This window comes from Panthera onca, chromosome B2, assembly GCF_046562875.1.
Source record: "Panthera onca isolate mPanOnc1 chromosome B2, mPanOnc1 haplotype 2, whole genome shotgun sequence".
NCBI classification, from domain to species: domain Eukaryota; kingdom Metazoa; phylum Chordata; class Mammalia; order Carnivora; family Felidae; genus Panthera; species Panthera onca.
Genome location: NC_138343.1, coordinates 39,195,644 through 39,219,848, shown reverse-complemented (window position 1 = coordinate 39,219,848; position 24,205 = coordinate 39,195,644). Strand labels below are relative to the sequence as shown.

The window sequence follows — 24,205 nt, the reverse complement described above, 5'->3', positions numbered from 1 at the left end:
GAAGGAAATATACTTTGCGTATCTTCCCAAACATATTTGGCCATGAAAATCTTCTTTTCATGATTTACTAAGGAACTAATGTTACTAAATTAGTAATTATCTTCAAGGAAAAAAACACTGACCTAGGAACCAGCTTTCAGGCTCTGGTATTGTCAAGCTATGTGGCTTACCAACATAACCTCTGGATCTTAGTTTCTGGATTCTTAGTTAAGAAGAGATCATCATCACATGAAATGAACTCTCAGATTCTATCTAGCTCTTAAAATCTACTATATTCTAAAATAAATAAGACTGAAAGCATAAACTAGGCCTAAGAAATGACTATCTCATTCAGGAGTAAGGGCCAAGGGCAGGACTCTTAAAGGCCACAAGCCAATGTAAAATTCAAGAGCACACAAGGACCAGCACTAGAAGCGATGGCCCAGCACACCCATACTATAGAGATAAGTGGGAAGAGGGCCGTAGGAGTATCTGCAGATCCCATCAAGTTTAAAAGAAGTGCCAACACATATCTACCTTGGGCTAAGAGTTTGACTATCTGTGAAGCAACCTATGTATCTTTCTTATTTGTAAAATAAAAAGTTGGGTCAGATAATTTCTAAGTTACTGCTCAGTACTAATATTCTATAAGAATATCATAGATATTATAATGCCTCTACAATGGTATCACATTAGTAATATATACTATGCCTTTTGGAGAGTATTTGCCTTTTATAAGAGGCAGCTGTGAGGTAATGAAAATGACACAAGATTTGAGGACAGAAGGTCTGGGTTTCATTACATGCTCTGCTATATGCTAGAAACTCCTCTTCTGTGGCCTTAGTTTCCTCATGTGTGAAAGAGGGATAAAAAACATTCACACTGGTAGCATATACTAAAGTATCCTACAAATGTTGGAGCACTATACAATTTTTATGCATTTTTGACTCGATGTTAATATTAAAAATAACTTTTCAAATCTATGTATATACCTTCCTCAGAGCTTTCTATTGAAAAAAAAAGTCATCTGAAAAATTCTAATCCACATTGTTATAGTGTGACTAGTGGAAAAATGGAATTTTCTTTACCTTCACTGGGACAAGGCTTTTGTAGAAGGTGGGAGGGGGGTGGATATGGAGGTGGGAGATCAGCTCAGTGAGAATTCCAGAAAATTCAGTGGGACTAATAAGATTGAAAGCCAAGAAGGAGAGCATTAACCAGTAGTGGTCCCTTCCTATCTTGGTAATTGCCCCACAACTTCTCTTCCCACATCCCTCCTCCCTGTAGATAGGCAGCCTTTGTTCTACATTCCCACCACATACAGATATGTTATTTGTATTACACTAATTTGTACATTTGCTTCTTCCTTTGCAGTGTTCTTGAACCTTGCTAGGTATATTCAGTTCCTCCCCCTTTTCCACCCACCCCATTAGATGGCAACTTATCTTCATTTTCCTTGAGTATCTAGTACATAATTCTGTACCTAATGATTTCTTAAGAGATCTTATTTTCTGACTTCCCTTAGCATGCTCCCTCCCTTTTAGGCAGATTCTGGACACTCTCAACTCCTGCTACTTGGTACTCCCTTCTACCCTGGCTGAAGAGCCCCCTGGGGCCCTGCGCCACCTTCCTCCTCACTTGGTCTCAGCAAGCTTCTCCCAGCAGAAGCTGAAGATGCTGAAGGAGCTCTCCAGGGCATGTGCGCACTCATCTGGCTTCTTATCCCCAGGAAGGCCAAAAACACAGAGGAACATGCAGCCCTGGGACAGACGACGAAGAAGGAAAAGAAAAGTTTACCTGGGGAAAGACTACGGCTTGCCACAACTGCACCAACTCCCCGGAATGAAGCCAGAGCCTTTCCCCACTGGTATCTGCTAGGAATGGTGAATTCTACAGGATTCATGAAATGGACACTCAGGGCCACATCAACATGGAGATTAAAAAAAGAAGAAATAAAATCTTGATTTAACTAACTATTCAAAGGACTGAAACTTAAAACACAAGAAAAACTGATGCCCAGAACTTTTCAAAAATTCCATTTCTACTGTATGCCTTGAGCTAAGTCTACCTGCCCATGTTTTATTCACCTATAATGTCCTACATTATGATACTGCTCTTTTCAAGCTCCTTAATTATCAGAAATATCTGATTACATTTACTTTACTAATAGAGGCAGAAAAATATTCTTTTGCTCTGACAAAGATTTTTCAACTAGAGTTGAATGAAAAAGGATATGGAAAGTAATTCTCAGGTACCCTGAAAATGAAATTAACTAGAACTTCCCATTCCTAAACTATTATTAGTTGAACTTTCAATGTCATATAGCTTGTCACAAAAGAAAAAGCAGGGAATCTGACTTACATGTGTGTTATGCGAGATACAAGACTATTATTCCTCCCTCACTTCTAATGCTGATGGGTCAAGTTTCCTTGTACTTACTTTCTCAAACATAAAGATCCGGCTCAGCTGGCCACCCCCTTTCTCTATGACTGTGGAGATGTACAGGGCAGCCTCCTGGATAAGATGACACAAATGCAACACCCATGCTGACTTGTGGAACTCTATGCTGACCAAAACCATAGTCACGGTACGGAATTCGGATACATACTCCGTAGGCTGCCCTTCATCAATCTGCAAAGACAAAGTGAGTTATCGGGCCTGTATCTTCAACTCTCAGTACCATGTTTAGGCATTTAAATCCTATATTCCACGGTGAGTATGAGAAAAAAAACTTACAGACAAAAAACTTAAAATTCAGGTTTGAGAGGTATAGAAGATGTACCAACCAGTGCACTTGGAATTAAAACTGACTTTAAACCTAATTTACTGATGAAATCTGCCAGGATTTTATGTTTTCTTTACATGAGTTAGTTTGATATGTCCATTCCATTAGTCATTGTATCACTTACTACGGGATTCACATAAATTCTATATACACAGTCAATCAATGCATATTTACCAAGCATATACTCTCTACCCTGTTAATAATGTACTAGCTTCTAGAGGGACAAACTGAAAAACAAATATGGCTTCCACTTTCCAGAACTGAGAAATCTGAAGTGGTAGGACATGTTTTCATAGTAACTGGTACAGACAGGGAAATCTGCTGGCATTACCATGGAGAGCAGGAGATGAACTGGATCAACATGAGAAGGTCATCACATATAAATATACACTTGTTGACATAAACACACACACACAGTCTACACGATGACTTAAGAACTAGAAAATAACCTTTTTCAAAAGGTTTTTCATTATGTGCTTCCGCAGGGTTTGTTCAAGTGCAGAGTCTGGATCCAAATCCAGGGCAGTCCTTAAAGTATCTGAGAAAAGGAAAACAAAATGTCTCCAACCACATGGAAAATTTAACTTTAAACATTTTGGGCTTGGGTAAAAAGGACCAAGTAACTTACCAGCACTTGTCTGGTAATGTGGCAGGTAATCGAGGCACTTGTCAAAATGCTCATCAAAATCAAATGGGTCAATGATCCGCATATCTCTTAACTACAGAAAGGAAACTGCTCAATTATGTGCCCAACCACCAAATGGATCACTGATGCCATTTCCCTTTTTTATCATTTATCTTTCCAACCTTATTGTTCTGCTCTATCTTCCTGGGAGCATATCCCCCACCTCCCTCCAAAACAGTTCCAATGGTCATTGGTTTGGTCAAGCCATATTTGACCACCACCAGAGCACTTCCCTGTGCAGTAGAAGGGCCTTTTCAGGATGTGCAATGGATGGGACCAGCCTCCTACCTTCACAGCTTCATCCTCCCTCATGATTTCCACTTCAAACATGTACTGCTCACAGAGCTTCCAGCAGTTCCAGGACAGGACAATCTCATTTGCCTGAGCCAAACGCTGAGCTAACTGGACATCATCTACATCCTGCCCAACCACCAAGAGGTACTGTCGTTGCTCATCTCCAACAATAACCTGGGAGATCTGACCTGCAGACAGACCTATCCAGAAAAAAAGAGACAAGTGGTGAACAGCCAAACTTAATTGGAAAATCATGAAAAGGATGGGTCTGGAATCCTCACATTGCTCTATGCATCAAGCCAATCTTGTTATTGCAGAAATATTGGGTGAGCTTACCTTCAAAAATATTACCTTGCCCCAGATTTCCTTCTGTCTTAAGCACACTTAGAGATATTCAAACAAGTCCAGGTTGGATGGGGGAAGAAGCAAGAGATCCTAGGTCTCTCAGAGTCTTCTCTTTAAATTGCTTTTGTAATAATCAGTTAGGTCCTGATGGCAGAGACCATATGGTTATGCTCAGAAACTGCTGCCATGGTGACCATACCATCCCTCCTCAATGTGTAATCAGGACTAAGTTAGAAGACAATCAGTATTTTACCAGACTTGGGCTTTGCCATACACTTTTATTCTACCTTCTGTTTTTCTTACCCTAAGGCATTTCTTACTTGCTAATATAGCTGAAAAACTGGTTTGCTTGCCAGGGAAAAAAAGGACTATATCCAAGTTAAGTCTGCTCTTAGCTAAGTTATCCAATCTTTTTACTTTCCTTCTTTTCAAAATTTTATTTAAATTCTATAGTTAACATACAGTGAAATATTACCCAGTCTAGGCTAAAATCAAAGGGAAAATAGTTTTAAAATAATAGCAGAGACATATACTTTTGGCCAACATGGCTTAACAGGTCATGAATTTAGCATAATGTCTGGAACAACTAAGAAACTAGAAAAAACACACAAAGCAACACTTTTCAAGATAATGAAGGACAATGATGCCTGAGAGATGGGGAATAAACAAGGTGAGCTTGTTTACCTTACTGCAGCTTACTGCATGGAAGAGTTTCCAGGACATCTCAGGGTGGGGAATCCCAGGTATAACCCAGAAGACTCAAGTTAGGGAAACAGAGCTAAGAGTCTGAGGGCCAAGGTGGCTAGAGTTCACAGGGCATTGTGAGTACTGGAGAGAAGTGTACAGAGAGAGAATTCCAGAGACCTTTACCAGGTCCCCCACAAGTCTTGAGCTGAGTACTAATGAGTGCATCAATGTGAGGAAACTACCTGAAACCAGGGAAAGAACCACCTGAAAAGATTAGAAGGAACAATCCCCAGTATCGCACAGGGCTTGCCTAGTCTCACTGGCCATATTGTCAAACTTAGTAATTCACAGGAGATTAGGTGTAGTACTCAGAGGGGTTTGCCTCAGCAATGGGGCAAAACCAGCCCTAGACTAAACACTGCTCTGGTCCCATTCAACAAAGTTTAAAAACAAAAGAAAAAAAAAAAATCAAGCTAACCACATCCCAGAATAATGCTCAAGAATATTTATAGAAATATAAAAAAAAAAAAACCCAGCACCCAACAAGGTTAAATTCGCAATGTCTGGCACCCACCCAAAATAACCAGGCATGCAAAGAAAAGGAAAATATGATCCACAATGAGGAGAAAAATCAATCAATCAAGCCCAACCCAGAATAACACAGATGAAAGAATTAGTAAATAAGAAAAGTAAAAGTTATAACTATATTCCATATATTCAGGAATCTAGAAAAAAGACTAAACATGTCTACTAGAGACACTGCAAAAAAAAAAAAAAAAAAAGTCTATACACTTGAAAATACAGCAATAGAAACTATCCAAAATGAAACACAGGGAGAAAAACGAGAGAAACAATGAATACAAAATCAGTGAGTTGTAGGACAATTTCAAGCAATCAAATATGTGTGTAACTGGACAGAGGAGGAAGAAGAGAGAACAAATTATTTGGAGAAATAATTGTAGAATATTTTCTAAATTTGATAAAAACCAAAACTGTATACATCCAAAAATCTCAATGAGCCACAAGCACAAGAAAAATGAAGAAAACTATACCAAGGGACATCATAACCATATTACTTAAAACCAACTGTAAAGAAAAAAAAAATCGTAAGAGAAACCAGAGGGGAGAAAAAGACATTATATACAAAGAAACAAAGATAAAGATGAAAGCATATTTCTTATTGGAAATGCTGCAAGCTAGAAGATAGTAGAACAACAATTTTAACATAATAGAAAAAAATACCCAGCAACCTAGAATTCCATACCCACTTTCAAAAACCGAGGTGAAATAAAGATTTTTTTTTTTTAGACATACAAGAGCTGACCCATCTCTTGCAAACCCATACTATGAGAAATGTTAAAAGTGTTCTTCAAACAGACAATAAGTGTTAACAAAGACATGGACAAATTGGGACTCTCATACATTGCTGGTGAGAAAGTAAAACGGTGCAATCACTTTGGAAAAAAGATTAGCAATTTCTTAAAAACTTAGACCTATATCTACCATATGACCTAGCCCTTTCACTTCTACATAGTATATTTACCCAAGAGAAATAAATGCATATGTCTACTCAAAGACTTGTACACAAATGTTCATAGTAGCTTTATTTGTAATTGCCAAAAACTGAAAACCCAATTGTCCATCAAAAAGTGAATGGAGAGATTTCAGGAAGATGGCGGCTTAGGAGGACACTGGGCTCACCGTGCATCCTGCTGATCACTTAGATTCCACCTACACCTGCCTGACTAACCCAGAAAACCACCAGAAGACTAGCAGAATGGAGTCTCCAGAGCCAAGCGCAGACGAGAGGCCCACGGAAGAGGGTAGGAAGGGCGGTGAGACGGTGCGCGCTGCACGGACTGGCGGGAGGGAGCCGGGGCGGCCCCCCGGCCAAGCAGAGTCCCCGAGTCTGGCTGGCAAAAGCGGAGGGGCCGGACGGAGTGTGTTCCGACAGCAAGCGCGACTTAGCATCTGGGAGGTCATAAGTGAACAGCTCTGCTCGGAAAGCGGGAAGGCTGGAGGACAAAGGGAGGGAGAGTTGCTGAGCCCCAGGAGGACAGAGCTCAGTTTGGGGGGGAACAAAGGCACTTGCCAGCGCCATCTCCCTCGCCCATCCCCCAGCCAAAATCCCAAAGGGAACCAGTCTCTGCCAGGGAACTTGCTTGCTCCGCGCAAACACCCAACGCTGTGCTGCGGAGCCAACCCTCCGGCAGCCGGTCTGACTCCCTCCCGCTGCCACAGGGCCCCTCCTGAAGTGGATCACCTAAGGAGAAACGAGCTAAGCCTGCCCCTCCTGCCCCCGTGCACCTTGCCTACCCACCCCAGCTAATACGCCAGATCCCCAGCACCACAAGCCCAGCAGTGTGCAAGTAGCCCAGACGGGCCACGCCACCCCACAGTGAATCCCGCCCCTAGGAGAGGGGAAGAGAAGGCACACACCAGTCTGACTGTGGCCCCAGCGGTGGGCTGGGGGCAGACATCAGGACTGACTGCGGCCCTGCCCACCAACTCCAGTTATACACCACAGCACAGGGGAAGTGCCCTGCAGGTCCGCACCACTCCAGGGACTATCCAAAATGACCAAACGGAAGAATTCCCCTCAAAAGAAACTACAGGAAATAACAACAGCCAATGAGCTGATCAAAAAGGATTTAAATAATATAACAGAAAGTGAATTTAGAATAATAGTCATAAAATTAATCGCTGGGCTTCAAAACAGTATAGAGGACAGCAGAGAATCTCTTGCTACAGAGATCAAGGGACTCAGGAACAGTCACGAGGAGCTGAAAAGCGCTTTAAACAAAATGCAAAATAAAATGGAAATGACGACGGCTCGGACTGAAGAGGCAGAGGAGAGAATAGGTGAACTAGAAGATAAAGTTATGGAAAAAGAGGAAGCTGAGAAAAAAAGATAAAAAAATCCAGGAGTATGAGGGGAAAATTAGAGAACTAAGTGATACACTAAAAAGAAATAATATACGCATAATTGGTATCCCAGAGGAAGAGAGAGGGAAAGGTGCTGAAGGTGTACTTGAAGAAATAATAGCTGAGAACTTCCCTGAACTGGGGAAGGAAAAAGGCATTGAAATCCAAGAGGCACAGAGAACTCCCTTCAGACGTAACTTGAATCGATCTTCTGCAGGATATATCATAGTGAAACTGGCAAAATACAAGGATAAAGAGAAAATTCTGAAAGCAGCAAGGGATAAACGTGCCCTAACTTATAAAGGGAGACCTATAAGACCCGTGAATGATCTCTCTTTTGAAACTTGGCAGGCCAGAAAGGATTGGCACGAGATCTTCAATGTATTGAACAGAAAAAATATGCAGCCGAGAATCCTTTATCCAGCAAGTCTGTCATTTAGAATAGAAGGAGAGATAAAGGTCTTCCCAAACAAACAAAAACTGAAAGAATTTGTCACCACTAAACCAGCCCTACAAGAGATCCTAAGGGGGATCCTGTGAGACAAAGTACCAGAGACATCGCTACAAGCATAAAACATACAGACCTCACAATGACTCTAAACCCGTATCTTTCTATAATAACACTGAATGTAAATGGATTAAATGCGCCAACCAAAAGACATAGGGTATCAGAATGGATAAAAAAACAAGACCCATCTATTTGCTGTCTACAAGAGACTCATTTTAGATCTGAGGACACCTTTAGGTTGAGAGTGAGGGGATGGAGAACTATTTATCATGCTACTGGAAGCCAAAAGAAAGCTGGAGTAGCCATACTTATATCAGACAAACTAGACTTTAAATTAAAGGCTGTAACAAGAGGGGCGCCCGGGTGGCTTGGTCGGTTAAGCGTCCGACTTCGGCTCAGGTCATGATCTCACCGTCCGTGAGTTCGAGCCTCGCGTCGGGCTCTGTGCTGACAGCTCAGAGCCTGGAGCCTGTTTCAGATTCTGTGTCTCCCTCTCTCTCTGCCCCTCCCCTGTTCATGCTCTGTCTCTCTCTGTCTCAAAAAAAAAAAAAATAAAAAATAAAAAATAAAAAAAAAAGGCTGTAACAAGAGATGAAGAAGGGCATTATATAATAATTACAGGGTCTATCCATCAGGAAGAGCTAACAATTACAAATGTCTATGCGCCGAACACCGGAGCCCCCAAATATATAAAACAATTACTCACAAACATAAGCAACCTTATTGATAAGAATGTGGTAATTGCAGGGGACTTTAACACTCCACTTACAGAAATGGATAGATCATCTAGACACACGGTCAATAAAGAAACAAGGGCCCTGAATGATACATTGGATCGGAAGGACTTGACAGATATATTTAGAACTCTGCATCCCAAAGCAACAGAATATACTTTCTTCTCGAGTGCACATGGAACATTCTCCAAGATAGGTCATATACTGGGTCACAAAACAGCCCTTCATAAGTATACAAGAATTGAAATTATACCATGCATACTTTCAGACCACAAGGCTATGAAGCTTGAAATCAACCACAGGGAAAAGTCTGGAAAACCTCCCAAAGCTTGGAGGTTAAAGAACACCCTACTAAAGAATGAGTGGGTCAACCAGGCAATTAGAGAAGAAATTAAAAAATATATGGAAACAAATGAAAATGAAAATGAAAATACAACAATCCAAACGCTTTGGGACGCAGCGAAGGCAGTCCTGAGAGGAAAATACATTGCAATCCAGGCCTATCTCAAGAAACAAGAAAAATCCCAAATACAAAATCTAACAGCACACCTAAAGGAAATAGAAGCAGAACAGCAAAGGCAGCCTAAACCCAGCAGAAGAAGAGAAATAATAAAGATCAGAGCAGAAATAAACAATATAGAATCTAAAAAAACTGTAGAGCAGATCAATGAAACCAAGAGTTGGTTTTTTGAAAAAATAAACAAAATTGACAAACCTCTAGCCAGGCTTCTCAAAAAGAAAAGGGAGATGACCCAAATAGATAAAATCATGAATGAAAATGTAATTATTACAACCAATCCCTCAGAGATACAAACAATTATCAGGGAATACTATGAAAAATTATATGCCAACAAATTGGACAACCTGGAAGAAATGGATAAATTCCTAAACACCACACTCTTCCAAAACTCAATCAGGAGGAAATAGAAAGCTTGAACAGACCCATAACCAGCGAAGAAATTGAATCGGTTATCAAAAATCTCCCAACAAATAAGAGTCCAGGACCAGATGGCTTCCCAGGGGAGTTCTACCAGACGTTTAAAGCAGAGATAATACCTATCCTTCTCAAGCTATTCCAAGAAATAGAAAGGGAAGGAAAACTTCCAGACTCATTCTATGAAGCCAGTATTACTTTGATTCCTAAACCAGACCGAGACCCAGTAAAAAAAGAGAACTACAGGCCAATATCCCTGATGAATATGGATGCAAAAATTCTCAATAAGATACTAGCAAATCGAATTCAACAGCATATAAAAAGAATTATTCACCATGATCAAGTGGGATTCATTCCTGGGATGCAGGGCTGGTTCAACATTCACAAATCAATCAACGTGATACACCACATTAATAAAAGAAAAGAAAAGAACCATATGATCCTGTCAATCGATGCAGAAAAGGCCTTTGACAAAATCCAGCACCCTTTCTTAATAAAAACGCTTGAGAAAGTCGGGATAGAAGGAACATACTTAAAGATCATAAAAGCCATTTATGAAAAGCCCACAGCTAATATCCTCCTCAATGGGGAAAAACTGAGAGCTTTTTCCCTGAGATCAGGAACACGACAGGGATGCCCATTCTCACCGTTGTTGTTTAACATAGTGTTGGAAGTTCTAGCATCAGCAATCAGACAACAAAAGGAAATCAAAGGCATCCAAATTGGCAAAGATGAAGTCAAGCTTTCGCTTTTTGCAGATGACATGATATTATACATGGAAAATCTGATAGACTCCACCAAAAGTCTGCTAGAACTGATACATGAATTCAGCAAAATTGCAGGATACAAAATCAATGTACAGAAATCAGTTGCATTCTTATACACTAACAATGAAGCAACAAAAAGACAAAGAAACTGATCCCATTCACAATTGCACCAAGAAGCATAAAATACCCAGGAATAAATCTAACCAAAGATGTAAAAGATCTGTATGCTGAAAACTATAGAAAGCTTATGAAGGTAATTGAAGAAGATATAAAGAAATGGAAAGACATTCCCTGCTCATGGATTGGAAGAATAAATATTGTCAAAATGTCAATACTACCCAAAGCTATCTACACATTCAATGCAATCCCAATCAAAATTGCACCAGCATTCTTCTCGAAACTAGAACAAGCAATTCTAAAATTCATATGGAACCACAAAAGGCCCCGAATAGCCAAAGTAATTTTGAAGAAGAAGACCAAAGCAGGAGGCATCACAATCCCAGACTTTAGCCTCTACTACAAAGCTGTCATCATCAAGACAGCATGGTATTGGCACAAAAACAGACACATAGACCAATGGAATAGAATAGAAGCCCCAGAACTAGACCCACAAACATATGGCCAACTAATCTTTGACAAAGCAGGAAAGAACATCCAATGGAAAAAAGACAGTCTCTTTAACAAATGTTGCTGGGAGAACTGGACAACAACATGCAGAAGGTTGAAACTAGACCACTTTCTCACACCATTCACAAAAATAAACTCAAAATGGATAAAGGACCTGAATGTGAGACAGGAAACCATCAAAACCCTAGAGGAGAAAGCAGGAAAAGACCTCTCTGACCTTAGCCGTAGCAATCTCTTACTCGACACATCCCCAAAGGCAAGGGAATTAAAAGCAAAAATGAATTACTGGGACCTTATGAAGATAAAAAGCTTCTGCACAGCAAAGGAAACAACCAACAAAACTAAAAGGCAACCAATGGAATGGGAAAAGATATTTGCAAATGACATATCGGACAAAGGGCTAGTATCCAAAATCTATAAAGAGCTCACCAAACTCCACACCCGAAAAACAAATAACCCAGTGAAGAAATGGGCAGAAAACATGAATAGACACTTCTCTAAAGAAGACATCCGGATGGCCAACAGGCACATGAAAAGATGCTCAACGTCGCTCCTTATCAGGGAAATACAAATCAAAACCCACTCAGACATCATCTCACGCCAGTCAGAGTGGCCAAAATGAACAAATCAGGAGACTATAGATGCTAGAGAGGATGTGGAGAAACGGGAACCCTCTTGCACTGTTGGTAGGAATGCAAACTGGTGCAGCCACTCTGGAAAAGTGTGGAGGTTCCTCAGAAAATTAAAAATAGACCTACCCTATGACCCAGCAATAGCACTGCTAGGAATTTACCCAAGGGATACAGTACTGATGCATAGGGGCACTTGTACCCCAATGTTTATAGCAGCACTCTCAACAATAGCCAAATTATGGAAAGAGCCTAAATGTCCATCAACTGATGAATGGATAAAGAAATTGTGGTTTATATACACAATGGAGTACTACATGGCAATGAGAAAGAACGAAATATGGCCCTTTGTAGCAACATGGATGGAACTGGAGAGTGTGATGCTAAGTGAAATAAGCCATACAGAGAAAGACAGATACCATATGTTTTCACTCTTATGTGGATCCTGAGAAACTTAACAGAGACCCATGGGGGAGGGGAAGGAAAAAAAAAAGTGAGGTTAGAGTGGGAGAGAGCCAAAGCATAAGAGACTCTTAAAAACTGAGAACAAACTGAGGGTTGATGGGGGGGGGGGGGTGGGAGGAGGGAGGGAAGGGTAGGTGATGGGCGTTGAAGAGGACATCTTTTGGAATGAGCACTGGGTGTTGTATGGAAACCAATTTGACAATAAATTTCATATATTAAAAAAAAAGGGGAAAAGAAATTTTAGTGAGTGATGGATATGTACATTATCTTGATTGCAGTGCTGGCTTCAAAAGTGTACAAATGTTATTTATGTACAGTTTCAATTATGAGTTATCCATCAACAAAACAAAAAAACAACAAAAAAATGCTACAACAGGAAAGATGCCATATAATTCAGAATAGAATTCTTCAGACTCCTCCTCAAATTGTAAATGAATAGGTCAAAGCAACTTTTGCCCTTCATTCAGAAACCCCTTAATGTTTCTGGACTTCTGTGAAGGAGCATTGTGTATAGAGCTCCCCCTCCAGTCCTGGCTCTGTCATTGATGAAATTTTTGTCTCTGTGTGCAGCTTTTTAATCTTTATCGTATTATAGTTTTGATTATGTAATACAATAACATAGTTCAAAAATCAGACTATGGAAACAATATACCTTAAAAATTCTTGATTCTGACTTCTGGGGAAGATGGTGGAGTAGGAGGATCCTAAACTCAACTTATCCCAAACATACAACTAGATAATACTCGCATCAGGGCAAACAACCCAGGAAAGGACCCAAAGAGTGGCCAAAACAAACCCCACAAGTAAATGTACAGAAGATGCCACATTGAAAAGGGTAGTCAGGGTGGAGACCTGATGGGAACCTAAACCCATGGGCGTGACCATTGGAGGGAGGGAGCTGTGGGCAAGAAGAGGGGCAAGAAGCACACTGGGGAGGAGCCTACAGGGGGAAGAAAAATCCCTACAGCATTCGGCTTTGAAAATCAGAGGGGCTGAATTTCATGAGTGCTTATAACGGGTGGGACTTTAAAAATAAGTGGGCGTGGCTCTGAGAGAGCTCAGCTAGTGATAGGAAACTGAGCCCCTGCCCTGAAAGAGACAGCACAGCAAATAACGTGTGGAGATACAGCTTGGAAGCAGCAGTTTGAAAGGCACCTGGGGCTTATGGGAGGGAGAGTTAGTTATTAATCTCAGAGTTTGCTGAGGGACTTCTCCAGAAACAAAGGAGCTGGCAGGAGCCATTTCCCTTCTGAACCCTTCATCATAAATACACAGCCAGCTGTGAGAACCAGTGTAGTGACAGCACTTACTACCTAACATGCTTACACTGCACCCCACCCCCTCTAGCCAGACAGACCTGCCTCAGTCCTGGTGCTGTGGATCCGCTTGCCCAGAAAACCCAGGCAATCCTCGCCAACAATGCATCTCCTGACCTCCCATGGAGGATGCACACACCCTGTTAAAACTGCATACCCTGCCTTTGTGTGCTGTCCAGAGGACCCAGACCAACTGGCCTCCGCAGAAGCTGTGTGCGCCCTGTAGAGGAGAACCAGTGCCACCTAGTTAAAAGTGCACATCCTGCCCGCTACTTTCAAGAGCAAGAGATGTAGCTGACTTTCCTAACCCACAGAAACAGACACAGATAGGCAAAATGAGGGGACAGAGGAATATGTCACAAATGAAAGAACAGGACAAAATCACAGCAAGAGACCTAAATGAAATGGATATAAGTAACATGGCTGACAGAGAATTTAAAGTAATGGTCATAAAGACACTGACTGGACTCAAGAAAAGAGTGGAGAACATCAGTGAGACCCTAAGGAAGAAGTAACAAACAAAAAAGAACCAATCAGAGATGAAAAACACAACAGATGAAATTAAAAATAAACTTGATAGAAGAGCAGGCTGGAAGAAGCAGGGGAGCAAATCAGTTAACTAGAAGACAGAGGAATAGAAAGTAATCAAGCTGAAAAAATGAGAGAACAAAGAATTATGCAAACTGAGAATAGACATAAGGGAACTCAGTGATGCCATCAGGTGTAATAACATCAAGTGTAATAGGGATTCCAGGAAAAGAGACAGAAAAGGGAGAAGAAAATTTATTTGAAGAAACAGTAGCTGAAAACTTCCCTAATCTGGGTAAGGAAACAGATACCTAGATCCAGGAGGTACAGATCCCCCAACAAAATCAGCCAAAGTTATTTAGACAGTTAGATAGGAATCACAATGCCAGGAGGCACAGAGATCCCCCAACAAAATCAACCAAAGTTAGACAGTAATCAAAATGCCAAAAAGTAATGATAAAGAAAAAAAATTAAGCAGCAAGAGGAAAGAAGACACTTACATACAAGGGAAATTTCCCCCATAAGACTATCAGTGGTTTTTTTCAGCAGAAACTTTGCAAGTCAAAAGGGAACGGCATGATATATTCAAAGTGCTGAAAGGGAAAAATCTAAAGTTAAGAATACTCTATCCAGCAAGGCTAGCATTGAGAATAGGAGAGATAAACCGTTTATCAGACAAACAAGAACTAAAGGAGTTCTGACCACTAAATCAGCCCTACAAGAAATATTAAAGGGGACTCTTTGAGTGGAAAGACCATAAGTGAGAGTATGAAAAAGACGAAACACAAAAGTGGTAAACATAAGTATTTCTTTTTTTTTTTTTTAAATGTTTATTTTTGAGACAGAGAGAGACAGAGCATGAACGGGGGAGGGTCAGAGAGAGAGGGAGACACAGAATCCGAAGCAGGTTCCAGGCTCCAAGCTGTCAGCACAGAGCCTGACGCGGGGCTCGAACTCACGGACTGCAAGATCATGACCTGAGCCGAAGTTGGCCGCTTAACCGACTGAGCCACCCAGGCGCCCCAAACATAAGTATTTCTGTAAAAACAAAACAAAACGTTCACAAAATAAAAGGATGTAAAATATGATACCATATACCTAAAACATGGAGGGGAGAGGAGTAAAGAATAGGTTCGAGCTTAAGTGACCATCAACTTAATATAGACTGCTGTATGAAGAGGTTATATACAAACCTGATGGTAGCCATAAATCAAAAACCACAAATAGATATGCAAAGAATAAAGAGACAGGAATCCAAGTATATCACTAAAGAAAACCAGCAAAGTATGAAAGAGAGACAGACAGGAAAGGACCAGAGAAAAACTACAAAAATGACAACAAGTAACAAAATGGCAATAACTACATATCTAACAATAATTACTTTAAATGCAATCATTTACAATCAGAAGACATAGGATGACAGAGTGGATAAAAAACCAAGACACTCATTTCAGACCAAAAGATACCTGCAGATTGAAAGTGAGGGGATGGAGAAATATATATCATGTAAATGCATGACAAAAGAAAGCTGGAGTAGCAATACTTGTATCACACAAAATAGACATAAAACAAAGACTGTAACATGAGACAAAGAAGGACACTATATAATAATAAAGGGACAATCCAATCAGAAGATACAACAATTGTAAATATTTATGCACATAACATGAAAGCACCCAAATACATAAAATAATTAGTAACAAAAAGAAAAGAACTAATCAATAATAATACAATAGTAGGAGACTTTAACACTGCACTTATATCAATGGACAGATCGTTTAAACAGATCAACAAGGAAACAATGGCTTTGAATGACACACTAGACTAAATAGACTTAACATATATTCAAAACATTCCATCCTAAAACAGCAAAATACACATTCTTTTCAAGTGCACATGAACATTCTCCAGAATGGATCACATATTAGGCCACAAAACAGGCCTCAACAACTTCAAGAACACTGAAGTCATACCAAGCACCTTTTCTGACCACAATGCTGTGAAACTACAAGTCAACCACAAGAAAAAAATCTGTAAAGACCACAAATACACGTAGGTTAAATCACATGCTACTGAGCACTGAATGGGTCAACCAAAAAATCAAAGAAGAAATCAAAAAGTACATGGAAACAAATGAAAATGAAAACACAACAGTCCCAAACCTTTGGGATGCAGTAAAAGCAGTTCTAAGAGGAAAGTTTATGGCAATACAGGCCTGGCTCAAGAAGCAAGGAAAATCTCAAATAAACAACATAACTTTACATGTTAAGGAGCTAGAACAACAAACAAAAACCAAAACCAGCAGAAGGAAGGAAATCATGAAGATTAGAGATGAAATAAATGATACACAAACTAAAAAACAATAGATCAATGAAACTAGATGGTTCTTTGAAAAGATCAACAAAATTAATAAATCTCTAGCCAAAGTCATAAAAAAAAAAGAGCACTCAAATAAACTCACAAATGAAAGAGGAAAAATAACTAACACTACAGAATTACAACTATAAGAGAGTATTATGAAAACTATATGCAAAAAATTTGGAAAACCTAGAAGAAATGAATAAATTCCTAGAAATATATAACCTACCAAAATTGAAGCAGGAAGGAATAGAAAATTTGAACAGACCCATAACCAGCAAAGAAATTGAATCAATAAGCAAAAAACTCCCAACAAACAAAAGTCCAGGGCCAGATGTCTTCACAGAGGAATTCTACCAAACATTTAAAGAAGAGTTAATACCTATTCTTCTTAAACTATTCCAAAAAATAGGACATGGAAAACTTCCAAATTCATTCTATGAGGCCAGTATCACTGTGATACCAAAACCAGATAAAGACAGCACACAAAAAAGAGAACTACAGGCCAATGTCTCCGATGAACATAGATGCAAAAATCCTCAACAAAATACAGTACCAGCAAACCAAAGTCAACAATACATCTGAAAAATCACTCACCACAATCAAGTGGGATTTATTCTCAGGATGCAAGCGTGGTTTAATATTTGAAAATCGATCAATGTGATACATCACATTGGTAAGAGAAAGGATAAAAACCATATGATCATTTCAACAGATGAAGAAAAAGCATTTGACAAAGTACAACATCCATTCATAACAAAAGCCCTCAACAATGTAGGTTTAAAGGGAACATACCTTAACATAATAAAGGCCATATAAAAAAACCTCACAGCTAACACCATCCTTCATGGGGAAAAGCTGAGAGCTTTTCCCCTAAGGTCAGGAACAAGTCAAAGATGTCCACTCTCACCACTTTTATTCAACATAGGACTGGAAGTCCTATCAGACAACAAAAGGAATAAAAGGCATCCAAATTAGTATGGAAGAAGTAAAATTCTCACTATTTGCAATGACATAATACTATAAACACTCCACCAAAAAACTATGAGAACTGATAAATGAATTCAGTAAAATTGCAGGACACAAAATCTACGTGCAGAAATCTGTTGCATTTCTATACACTAATAATGAAGCAGTTGAAGGAGAAATTAAGAAAACAATCCCATTTACAACTGTACCAAAAGTAGTAAGATACCTAGGAATAAACCTAACCAAAAAGGTGAAAGACCTATACTCTGAAAACTATAAAACACTGATGAAAGAAATTGAAGGTTACACAAAGAAATGGAAAGACCTTCCATGCTCATGGAATGGAAGAACAAACATTGTTAAAATGTTTACACTACCCAAAGCAATCTACAGATTTAATGCAATCCCTATCAAAATACCAACATCATTTTTCACAGAGCTAGAACAAACAATTCTAAAATTTGTATAGAACCACAAAAGACCCCAAATAACCAAAGCAATTTTGAAAAAGCAAAGCAAAGCTAGAGGGATCATGATTCCAGGTTTCAAGTTATATCACAAAGCTGTAGTAATTAACAGTACGGTACTGACACACAAACAGACAGATCAATGGAACAGAACAGAAAACCCAGAAATAAACCCACACTTACACAGTCAATTAATCTCTGACAAAGCATGGAAAAATATCCAGTGGGAAAGACAGTCTCTTCAACAATGGTGCTGGAAAACTGGTCAGTTACATAAAAGAATGAAATTGGACCACTTTCTTACACCATACACAAAAATAAACTAAAAATGGATTAAAGACTTAAATGTGAGAACTGAAACCATAAAAATCCTAGAAGAAAGCACAGCCAGTAATGTTTCAGACATTGGCCATAGTAACATTTTTCTAGATATGTCTCTTGAGGCAAGGAAAACAAAAGCAAAAATAAACTATTGGGACTACATCAAAATAAAAATCTGCACAGTGAAGGAAACAATCCACAAAACTAAAGGCAATCTACTAAATGGGAGAAGATATTTGCAAATGACATATCTGCTAAAAGGGTTAGTACCTAAAATATATAAATAATTTACACAACTCAACAACAAAAAGACCCAAATAATCCAACTAAAAAATGTGCAAAAGACATGAACAGACATTTCTCCAAAGCGGACATATACAGATGGCCAACAGACACATGAAAAGATGCTTAATACCACTCACCATCAGGGAAATACCAATCAAAATTCCAATAAGATATCACTTTGTCCCTGTCAGAACAGCTGAAATTAAAAACACAAGAAACAAGTGTTGGAAAGGACAGGGATAAAAAGGAACCAACTCTCTTGCACTGTTGGTGGGAATGAATGCAAACTGGTGCAGCCACTGTGGAAAACAGTACAGAGGTTCCTCAAAAAGTTAAAAATAAAACTACCCTACTATCCAGTAATCACACTACTGGGTATGTATCCAAATAATACAAAAACACTAATTCAAAGGGATACTTGCATGCCTATGTTTATAGCAGCATTATCTACAATAGCCAGATTATGGAAGCAGCCCAAGTATCCATCAATAGATGAATGGATAAAGAAGATATGGTGTATATATACACAATGGAATATTATGCAGCCATTAAAAGAATGAAATCTTGCCATTTGCGATGACATGGATAGAGCTAAGAGTATAATGCTAAGCAAAGTAAGTCAGAGAAAGACAAATATCATATAATTTCACTCCTATGTGGAATTTAAAACAAAACAAATAGGCAAAAGAAAAAAGAGAGAGAGAGACAAACCAAGGAACAGACTATAGAGAACAGTCTGATGGTTATCAGAGGGAGGTTGGGGTAGGGGGATGGGTTAAATAGGTGATGAGGATTAAGGAGTGCACTTGTGATGAGCACTGGGTGATGTATGGAATTACTGAATCACTATATTGTACACCTGAAACAAATATAACACTGTATGTTAATTATGCTGGAATTAAAATTAAATTCTTGATTTCATCTATGTGCCTATCTACACTATTTTCCTCCAATAGTTAACTTTTATTCATTTCTTATATATCTTGCCAGTGTTTCCTTATACAAATATGAACAAACAAGAAAAATTCCTACTTTTCGCCTTTATAAAAAAGGTAGCATACCAAACACAGTGCTTTGCATCTTGCTTTTTCTCAACTATATTTTTAAGATATTGTTATATCAGAATATCTTTTTTTAAGGTTTCAGAAAAGCTGAGTAGACAAATTGTTGTTTATTTAACCAGTCTCCTGCAGATCATTTTCAATCTTTTATTACAAAACATATTGCAATGAATAATATCGTACATATAACATTTCATACATACTCAGGTATATCTATAGGATAAATATTCAGAAGTGGGACTGCTGGGTTGAAGAATAATGCATTTGTAATCTTGACAGAGATTACTGAATTATTCTTTAGAAGTTGTGCTGCTGTTGACTCTCACCAGCAATGTATGAAATGTTTATTCTTTTTTTTTTTTTTTTAAATTTTTTTTTTCAACGTTTTTTATTTATTTTTGGGACAGAGAGAGACAGAGCATGAACGGGGGAGGGGCAGAGAGAGAGGGAGACACAGAATCGGAAACAGGCTCCAGGCTCGAAGCCATCAGCCCAGAGCCTGACGCGGGGCTCGAACTCACGGACCGCGAGATCGTGACCTGGCTGAAGTCGGACGCTTAACCGACTGCGCCACCCAGGCGCCCCTGAAATGTTTATTCTTATTGCCTTATCAACACTGTGATCAGCATCTGAGTTTTTGTGTATCTATAGGTGAGAAATAGTCTCAATGTACTTTCAATTGGCATTTTTATTGAAATTGAACATCTTTTCACATTTTAAAAGATGTATTTGTCTATGTAGTATCAATTCATGTGCTTTGCTATTTTTCCCTTAAAATGTTAGTCTTCTGTTGATTTCGAGGTATTCTATTTCTAATATTCACCCTTTGTGTACATGATACAAGGTGCAAATATTTTTTTTGCCAGGTTGTCATTTATAATTAGAATTTTTTATAGTTTTTTGTTTGTCTTAATGAGCACTCTTTTAGTAGCTACTACCTATCTTTAGCTGCAGGTCCTGGCCTTCTTTGGTATGGTAGATCCCAAATTTCTCCTGTATCTCCAGACTGCATTTTGCCACCAGGGTAATGATGTCACTCAGTTGATTGTGTTTCACCGTCCAGAGTGCTAGGAGCACATTCCCTACAGAGACAGAAGACAGGCTAACAGGGATTGAATGTCTGGGTTCACCTGATCTGGGCAGAGCCCCCAGTTATGCAGAAGGTATCATACAAGGTGTTAGGTGAGGTTTCTTGGACCTGTACATTATGCTTGGTTAAAATACTGCCTTAGAACCTCAAAACGACTCATCATACAAAACCATGATGAGGCAGAAGCTGAAATGTTCCTAATGTTTAAGAATACTTTTCTTAAATATTAGAAATATTAGAGGGAAGAATCTTCCCTCCACCAGTATACTAATAGAAAGGGAAGGGTACTAAGAGGTTCATAAAATATAGGTTCATGTTCAAATCTAATTTCAAGGGTGGTTTAATTAAGTTTAACTTAAAAAAAGAGGCCAACTCTTTGGCATATACTGTTAATGTTAATGATCCTAAGAGTTCTCCAGATAGGAGATTTTGACTCCTCCCTATCTTACATATAGCCTCTGCTCTTGAGGACAAAGTTTCTCATTAATTTTCTCATGAATGCTTTATAGGCACTTATTTTTCTGTCGCTCAATCTAAGCAAATTGTTAGGCACATATGAACTTAATACAGGCAAGGCTTTTCCACTAGATTGAGAAAACTTTTGAGGTACAGAGTGTGTCTTCTTCATCTTTGTTTCCCCAGGGCCTAGTACATATTAAATAATCAAACAATGCTGATTAATAAACAAATATGCCAAATTCCACCTAAATGCAGTCTTCCTCACTTACAGTCCTTTAACTATTCAGAAAAACTGAAAAATACCTGTGATATTTAGGATATCTCCTCCAAAACACAGCACATCTGAAATCAAGGAGAGAGAGGGAAATGCATCAAAATCAGATATACTAGGGGCACTTGGTCTTGGTTTTGGCTCAGGTCATGATCTCCTGGTTTGTGAGTTTGAGGCCCAAGTCAGGCTCCACAGCTGGCAGTACAGAGCCTGTTTGGGATTCTCTCTCTCCTTATGTTCCTCCCCCACTCACACTGTCTCTGTCTCAAAATAAATAAATAAACTTAAAAAAAAAATCAGATATACTAGAGCATGGCAGAATCATACATGATCGAAAAATTGACCTATTCTGAGTTTTTCCTCATATCTTCTCTGGTCTATTTATTCACTCCAAGGTTCAGACTCTTTCCTTTCGTTTCTCCCCAAATCTGTTTCTATCTCCATATTCTTTTTTTTTTAACATTTTTTTATTATTGAGAGACACAGAGTGTGAGCAGGGGAGGGGCAGAGAGAGGGGGAGACACAGAATCCGAAGCAGGCTCCAGGCTCTGAGCTGTCAGCACAGAACCCGACACGAGGCTCCAACTCACAAACCATGAGATCAGGACCTGAGCCGAAGTCGGACGCCCAACCAACTGAGCCACCCAGGAGCCCCTCTATATCCATCTTCTTGAAAATGAAAAAACTACTACTGTTCTCTTTAAAGCCCCCCCCCCCCCATTTGTGTTCTGGATCCTAGCCCCTCCCATCCTTTCAAGAACTTCACTCCTTATCTCCTCTACTGGATCATTCCCATTAGTATCTTAAAAAACAAAACCAAAAAACAATAAAATTAACCCACCTATCCTTGATTTTACTTTCTTATTAGCTCCATTTTCCTGCTATACTCCCAACAACAAAAATTCTCAGAGTTGGCCATATACCATTTGTTCGTCACATCCTTTTCACTCTGAAATGTTTTCTCTACCATTCTCAGCATTCTCTAATCTGACTTCCAACTCCATCACGTCACTAAAATTCTCAAGATCATCAACAGCATTCATCTTGCAAAATTCAATATTTTTCTCACATCACACTATACTTTATACCTTTCATTTCCAGCCCAGCCAGCCATAGCCCTCTTCTCCTAGAGACACTACTTCTTTGGCTTCAGGGACACCACAGTATCCTAACTGGGTGCTTTACAGTTTCTTTGGTAGGTTCTTTCTCTCCAATCATAATCTATCCTGGTCAAGTCCCTCAAGCCTCAGTCTTAGGCTCTTTCTCTTTACTTACATTCTCCTCATGTGGACTCAAACAGTTTTTAACTTTAAGTAACATCTTTATGCCATCGACTCACTTTTTGTCTCTAACAGAGATCTATTCTCTGAGCTCCAGTCTCAATCATAGCTACCGACCTTCATTTCTCCATTTGAATGACTTACTGACATCTCAGATTCAATATATTCAAAACATAACCCTTGATTTTCTTTCTCAAAGCCCAGTCTTGCCCATCTTGGTTAAGTGACACCACCATCAATTCATTATGAAAGCCAAAAACCGTAGTCATTTTCCTCTCCACTTCCTGCTGATCATCAATATATCAGCAAATCCTGTCTGTAGAACCTGCAAAACACATTTCAAATCAATTCATCTCTTTACAGCTCTGCTGACTTATCTCTAGACAGATGGTTTCAACCTTGGCTTCAACACTGGAATAGCCTGTAAAACTGAAAAAAAAAAAAAAAAATCCTTATTCCTGGGCCTACCTACCCCCCAGGTATTCTGATTTAATTGGACTGGGGTGAAGCCTAGACATCAGGACTTTTAAAAGCTCCCCAAGTGGTTATCTAATATGCTGCCAAGGTTGAGAACCACCATCCTAGACCAAATTGCCATCATCTCTCCACAGTTGCTACAACTGCCTCTTCCTGCTTCTGTTCTTACCACCTACCCCCCCATCAGCTCCCTATAATCCAGTCTCCATGAGGTAGTTAAAATAAGCTTTAAAAAAACGTATATCGGATCACAACACAACCCTGCCAGAACCAGCAGTTTCCCTTTGTACAAAAATAATATAATCCAAACTCCTTGTAGCCTACAGAGCTCAATGATCTCCAATCTTACCTCAAATCACTCTCCTCCCTGTGAGCCATGCTCTAGCCACACTGGCCTTTCGTTCCTAGAACACGCCAAGCTTCCTCCCATCTCAGAAGCTTTGCACTTGGCCTTCTTCTGCCTGAAGTGGTTTACCCCTTGTTCTTCACAAGGTGTCCCTCTCATCCTTTATGTCTCAGCTTAAACACCTTCTCAGAGGAGCCACCCTACCTAACAGAAAATCTCTCACTGTACAATTCTTTTTTTACCATTACACTCTTATTTCCTTTGCATAATACATAACCTATAACTATCTTGTTTACTTATTATTTGTCTCTTCCGCTGACATGGACAATCCAAGAGGGCAGGTACCATATCTTATTTTCCCCTGTATTTCTAGTACCCAGCAATTCCTGGTGTTATAATACATACATAATATATAATTTCTATCTCTCTCTTTCATCTAAACTTGATGAGAAAAATTTAAAGATCTTTCATAAACGTTCCTCAGGGGTAAGGGGTGAGTGAAATTGACAAGTTCCTAAAGAAGATGCTACAAAGTAAGTATTCTGGTGCATCTCAGAATTATGGACATGACTGTATTGGTACTGACAGTAAAGGAAGGGAACGTTACGTAAGT

At 39.3% G+C, this 24,205-nt stretch overlaps 1 protein-coding gene across 13 annotated transcripts in view; it reads right to left on the bottom strand.

Annotated features, from left to right (window-relative positions):
- Window positions 1-24,205, bottom strand: part of LOC132667045 (adenylate cyclase type 10-like) — a 56,869-nt gene that overhangs the window by 30,494 nt on the left and 2,170 nt on the right. For 12 of the 13 annotated variants that reach the window (XR_009604957.2, XR_009604956.2, XR_009604955.2 and 9 more), the window contains exons 3-9: window positions 21,522-21,560; window positions 20,608-20,751; window positions 3,738-3,943; window positions 3,393-3,483; window positions 3,214-3,302; window positions 2,419-2,610; window positions 1,618-1,739 (exon numbers count right to left, since the gene is read on the bottom strand). Coding sequence is in view for 10 of the 13 variants with exons in the window: in XM_060615441.2 (XP_060471424.2) it covers window positions 1,618-1,739; window positions 2,419-2,610; window positions 3,214-3,302; window positions 3,393-3,483; window positions 3,738-3,943; window positions 20,608-20,751; window positions 21,522-21,560 (883 nt within the window). In the remaining 3 variants the exon portion in view is untranslated. The remainder of the gene's footprint in view (window positions 1-1,617; window positions 1,740-2,418; window positions 2,611-3,213; window positions 3,303-3,392; window positions 3,484-3,737; window positions 3,944-20,607; window positions 20,752-21,521; window positions 21,561-24,205) is intronic. The other variant, XM_060615430.2, reaches the window with a different exon arrangement.